Source organism: Patiria miniata, unplaced genomic scaffold (genome assembly GCF_015706575.1).
Source record: "Patiria miniata isolate m_02_andy unplaced genomic scaffold, ASM1570657v1 HiC_scaffold_6, whole genome shotgun sequence".
NCBI classification, from domain to species: Eukaryota; Metazoa; Echinodermata; class Asteroidea; order Valvatida; family Asterinidae; genus Patiria; species Patiria miniata.
Window position 1 is genome coordinate 12,637,785 of NW_024037073.1, and position 6,000 is coordinate 12,643,784.

The 6,000-nt window shown below is 44.5% G+C and overlaps 1 protein-coding gene across 49 annotated transcripts in view; it reads right to left on the reverse strand.

The window, feature by feature from the left end:
• Positions 1-5,494, reverse strand: part of LOC119742530 (uncharacterized threonine-rich GPI-anchored glycoprotein PJ4664.02-like) — a 30,166-nt gene extending 24,672 nt beyond the window's left edge. For all 49 annotated transcript variants that reach the window (XM_038218528.1, XM_038218500.1, XM_038218520.1 and 46 more), the window contains exons 1-5: positions 4,387-5,494; positions 3,386-3,714; positions 2,946-3,075; positions 1,987-2,129; positions 947-1,031 (exon numbers count right to left, since the gene is read on the reverse strand). In XM_038218528.1, coding sequence (XP_038074456.1) covers positions 947-1,031; positions 1,987-2,129; positions 2,946-3,075; positions 3,386-3,714; positions 4,387-5,471 — 1,772 coding nt within the window. In that variant the 5' untranslated portion in view covers positions 5,472-5,494. The remainder of the gene's footprint in view (positions 1-946; positions 1,032-1,986; positions 2,130-2,945; positions 3,076-3,385; positions 3,715-4,386) is intronic.
• Between the last annotated feature and the right edge of the window lie 506 nt (positions 5,495-6,000).

Consider the following 6,000-nt stretch of genomic DNA (forward strand, 5'->3'; position numbering starts at 1 on the left):
TGACACCCATATGGGCCAGCCCATATTCTGCCCGAATGGGCTTGCCCAGTTTCTTCCCATATGACACCCATATGGGTCAACCCATTTCCTAGCCCATATGGGTTTGCCCAGTTTTCCCTCATATGACACCCATATGGGAAAGCCCAGGTAGACCCCCATATGGGATAACCCATATGGGTCCCATATGGGATACATAGAGGTTTGCCCATACCCAGGTTGCCCAGATACTTCCCATATGGGCCCCATATGGGCATGCTACCTGGGTGGGTGCGTGTGTGTGTGCATGTGCTCTTGTATTGTATTGTATTACGCTCCAGGACAGACAACAAAAGGAGCACAAAGGGGCCTTGCATCCTCGGACGACGGTGCCTATTGTCCTCAAATGCCGGTTTGTGCACTTAGTCTATGGGAAAGGTTTAGATAAGGGAACAAAGGAAAACACAAAGCCAATCTTCGGAAGCCTAGCAAAACACGACTGGGTGTGTGGGTGTGTGCGTGGGGGGGGGGGGGGGGGTGGGGTGGGGGGGGGGTGTGTGGGTGTGTGTTGGGGGGGGGAACCTTGGTAAGTAACCCCCTTCCTGCTGCCCCCCCCCCCCCCGGTTCGGTGGGGGACCGATCCAGTAGCAAGGAAAAGTGTTGTTGGAACCTTTAGATTCTCTGTTACGTCATTCATAATATGTAACTTACTTCCTTGTATACACATGCTTGCATTTCTGCGTTTTAGGTCCTTCGCCAACAATCCGATTTGAAGTAAAGTCGGTGATTTTTTTTGTCTTATCATCGAATAAACATTAAGAAGTATAATCGTAAAGATATAAACTATAAGTTTCAATTAAAAATCTGATATGGTCCCCCATTCAATCATTAAAATACAAATTGGTGTGGATCCAGACAAAATCTTGTGACAGACACAAAGGCAAGAAACTAATAAAAAGGAAATGCTTACCTTCCAGGATCCACTATTTTCAAAATGTGTCCTTGATCATTATTTATGGATGGTCGGCCATTTTTTCCCATAAAGTATACCTCACCTGCCAACGAAATGATGACATTTAGCAGTTCCCTTATAGCAGTTGCATTTAATGAAACTGTCCGTTAGAATTGATTAGTAGAACTGGTGATTTTTGTTTAATAGAAAAAAATCATTGATAGCATTTGTTGGTTATTTTTAGCAATTCAATGATATTTTGGGAAACTTTGAAAAATATCTTTTCTTTATTTTTCGAATCTTCCATTTGACTTATCACTCATGTAACAGTGCTGATAACAAAGGTGCCATTTTTGTGTCTCGCTATTTATATTGACGCCCGAGTACTCAGCAACTACTCACAATCCAGTACACAATTTTTGGGGCCCCAAAAAATTTGGTCCCCCAACAAGTGGGTCCGAAAATTACGGCGAGGGGCTCGGGGCCCGCTTGTTTTTTTTTTTTAGGAAAAGATGATGGTGTACGCAGTGCCTGCCTTTATTGCGAAGTCACTTAAATTTCATTTTTTGGGGGGGGGGGTTGACCCCCGTTGCCCCCCCCCCCCGGATCCGCCCTTGCCTACTCATTGTATTGACGTAAGGCGCCATCTTGCCGCTAAAAAGTGCGTACAATAAACTCTCGTTAATACGAGGGTGTCCGGACTCATTTAATGTCCTCGTATTATCCGGAAGCTCGTCTTATGCGGAAAGTCATTTGTATACTAGCTCGGCTTGAACGGAGAGTCGATTGCAAGCGTATCCCCAGTGTTGAAGTCGAGTCCATCACAAGTCCCCATACGGTCCCTGCAGGTCCATCACAAGTAAAGTCCATTACACGTCCTTCAGTCTCAGTCAAGTCATGGCTATTCAAATGAACCGTTTCGAAAGACCCTCTACGTCGAAGGTATAAGGCCAACCACGCCCTATCGGTCTCATGACGATCCGCCAACATAATGGATTAAGGTAACATTGCAAAGTGAGAGCTATTTAAAACCTCTGAAAAATGTGCATCATGTATACCTCTTTCGTCCTCTGCAAATGACAGGATGTATCTTGGGAAGGTACTGACAAGATTTCCTTTGCAAACCGATGAATCGCCCAAGCAGATATCTTGCCTTTCCCAGCTGTTCGCTGTTGTGTTTTCGGTGAGTTGGAACAGTCGGCTACAAACGGAGTCAGAGATCATACTCAATTAATTGCAAGAAGAATAAGACCCACTGCCCTGCCCCCTTCATTTTCGTCGGACGAGGCGGCTGCCAAGCACCCATGCGCATTCATTTTTTCTTCTGCAGCCAAGTATAGCCACTTACCAAAACACGCATCATGAGATGTCTTTGTGGGTGCAGACCAGTAAATCGGTCCGAAATTGCCTGCGCCGGCCAAATCACGATTTGCATGCCCTCAAAATCTTCGGTATTTGGGCATGCTTTGGGCCATGAACTTGAGGGTTTGTAAAAAATATGGGTGGAAGCCGTGCACAGGACTGGGAGCTTGCAGTTCTGTGTAATTTTGATGTAATTTGGACCCTAAAAGCGCTCTATTTTGCAATGGAGTGTAGGCATCGTTTTTCAAAATGGCGATGGGCTTCAGGACTATTTTCAGGGGTGATCATCTTCAGATGGAAATTTCTCCTCAAAGTCATCAGTTGACCCACCGAAAATTGAAAAGAAAATGAAAGATGATGAAATAAGCTTGAATTTGATGTGCATCTCGTGCACCTTGGAGAGTTGTGAGTATTTTTCCCGAATTTTTGAAGTGGGAGCATTTACCATTGGGGTCTATGGAAGTTTATTTACTGGTCTGCTACCTTGTGAGGCTTAGCTCTTAAATGGACGCCGAAGCTACACCGGGGCCTAGTGGTTATGGTGGGTTTTTTTTTTTTGGTAGAGAGCTTTGTGGAAACCGTGGGTTCGATTCCAAGCCAATACAAGTTACTCGTGACGCGAAAAGACAGGGTTGAAAATAGTGGTGGTTCTTACCCATACTGGAAATCGCCAAAGATATATTTGCCGTTAAGGTTGGGCGATTGACATCCTCTGTACACGAAACCTCCAATGACACATTTGCCCTCCGAGTGTGGATAGCTATGGATTGGTAAGACTTCATCAGCTGGGGAGGAAGAAGCAATGGTCAGGTGATTTTAATGTGTATTATTATATTTTATTACATAACTGGAGTCATAACACAGAAAAATCACCAATCGAGCCAGTGTTATGCAATTGACGCGATAATTAACAAGCAAACCACTTAACAATGTCATAATAGCGTTTTGAAGGTATGACGTTTGCTCTGTGTTTTTGTTCGGAAGGGTAAAGAACAGAAAGCTGTCCGCTGGATCACCTGAATTCCAATTGTAGAACAAAAATCAAACAAAGATTTGCGATATTTGTTTAAGAGGGGTTTTGACACTTTTAATTACCTAGCCACTGGTCGTTACACTGTCCGCTTTTGAAACAGGAGAATCCCTCTTTAGCCCGCCAGCCATAGTTGCCTCCTTTGACGATGATATTGACCTCCTCATACGACCTCTGGCCGACGTCGCCGAAGAACATGCGTCCCTTACCGTACCCGGTCAGTCTGTCGCCCCGGTCCACCGAACCTCTCCATGAATTACGTACTCCATATGCGTAGATTTCTGGGCGGGTGTTCACGACCCCCACAAATGGGTTATCTGGTGGAATTCCGTAGTTTCGGCCGCCTGTCGGGCTGTCCACGTCAATTCGGAGAATCTTACCTAGAAGACTATTCCTTTGTAAGATGGAAGAAAATAACATGATCAAGGTGGAGTCATCTTAATTTGCTCTTGCAAACAAACATTCCTACCTTTCGAGTAGACTGGTTCATGCATAAGGGGGAACCAGTCGACCCTGAGCGTGGGAAATATATGATAATCAAGCCCAATATAATTCAGAGTTGGCCATTGGACCCCTTCCTCCCCCCCCCCCAATGTGTGTGGTGAGAAACAAAGAAATTTCGATTTTAAGGTTCTCATAGTCCAAAACTCCAAATGAATATAGTTAAGAAAATTGGATAATAAACAGTATAAAGCTTTAAACACACCATTTAGCGGTAAGGTTAAGGGACATAAGCGCACAACTTTGCATACGATGTACATAGCACCCCTAGTGTCATATGTGTTGTCCAGCCTCCCCCCTATATAAATTCGAATAACCTCTGGCCCGACAATAATTCGGCTATCGCAAGGCGTGTTTTGTGCGCAAAATGAAACATTTCTTGAGAGGGTGTCAAAACCCCCAAATAGAGAAGAAATGGTTTTTAGTGAAAACAAAGCTACAAATTCAAATTTCGCTCGGACGAAAAACGCCCTGATTTTTAATTATGGGGTTATGCTATTTAAAATGATTTCTGTATATGTTTTTCCATAAAAAAATCGGAAATTGAAGTTTTATTGAAACTTACTTATTGAGTGCGACATTTTGTGGATCACCAGCTGCTCCCCCGTCTCCAAGGCTTGCGTACAGGTAGCCATCTAACCCAAACAGTAACTGACCGCCATTGTGGTTGACATATGGCTGGTCCTCCTCCAAGATAACTTTTTCCGTTGAGACATTAGCTCTATTTTTGTCATTGACCATAACTTTGAATTCGCTAATTCGAATGAATATATTGTTGCTGACCGGGCCTGTCGTGTAAAAAACATAGAACTTGGAATTGTCTGTGAAGTTTGGGTGGAAGGCACCGCCAAGTAAACCTCGTTCGCCACTATAAAATTTCACTGAATCGCGGATGTCCAAGAAAGGGGTCTCTAGTCTGGTACGATTCTCCAAAAACACAAGTATGACTCCGAATTGCTCTCCAATGAACAATCGGTGGGTGTTGTCGTTGGCGTGGATTGCGAACAAAGGATTGCGTAGACCGCCGGCGAATTCCTCGAGGCACAGACACTGACCACGACCGGTCCCTGACTGCGCCTCCCCCACCCACTTCGAGAGATCATCATCGGTTAAAACATCGGGAAAGCAGTAATCCATATCCGTTATGGCCATTCTATCACAAAACTCAACAGCCGAGTCGGCAGCGGCTTGTCGCACCAGCTCCTCCGTGGTGATGAAGGGGACGAGTTGGCTGCAATATCGATGAAACTCGGTGCAGTAATCGCTGCAAAGCCCGGGCAACCGTCTTATATTCTCCTGTGAGTCCTCACCATCGAAAACATGAGCCGCGTACGGTGAACACTCCTGACAGAGGATTTCGCTCAGGAAATTACTGCAATTGCTCGATAAGCTTCCATGCATGGTATTATATTCCGTGACGATAGTCTGAAAGGTCTGCCTAATTTGCCGATCCTTTGCGAGGGTGCAGCATCCGAAGTCTTGGTACAGAGTGCAGAACTCTGGTTGATCGCCCTGGTCGAAGTTAAACGGTGGGGAAAAGTCAAGGCATTGTGGATGTGCTGACGAATCTCTAATTGTCGACAGCAAAATCAGGACCACAAAATACAACTTTGTCCCGACGAAAATGAAATGTGCATTGGATGTCGTCATTGTATGTACATGTAAATACAGAGTGTTAGGGGTACACACCTGTAAATCGATCCGCCAAGCTCATGAATAAAAGTTATACCCTCAAAATATTCTATATTAGAGAGTTCTGAGCGCCGTAAAATTGGGGAATTGAAGAGATATGGTAGTGAACCTCTAGCCCGGACTTGGGGCTTCCAATTCTGAGCATTTTGGATGCTATTGGGCTCGAAAGTGGCGCTATTTTGCCATGTTGTGGAGGGATCGTTTTTCAAGATGGCTACTTTTCCGCTTTGGGGAAAATAGGGGTCGTCTTCTTTGCGTGAAAATATCTCGAAAAGTCAATGGTCAACCCACCATAAATTGAAAAGAAAATGAAAGATGACACATTGATCATCATTTTTCTGTGCAGCTTGAATACCTGTGAGAGTTTTGAGTATTTTTAAAAGAATTTTGAAGTACGGGCATTTAGCACTAGTGTCTATGGGAGTTTATTTGCAGGTATGCACCCTATAAAGAATCACAAAGATGGCCGTTTCGCGCATGCGCTGTG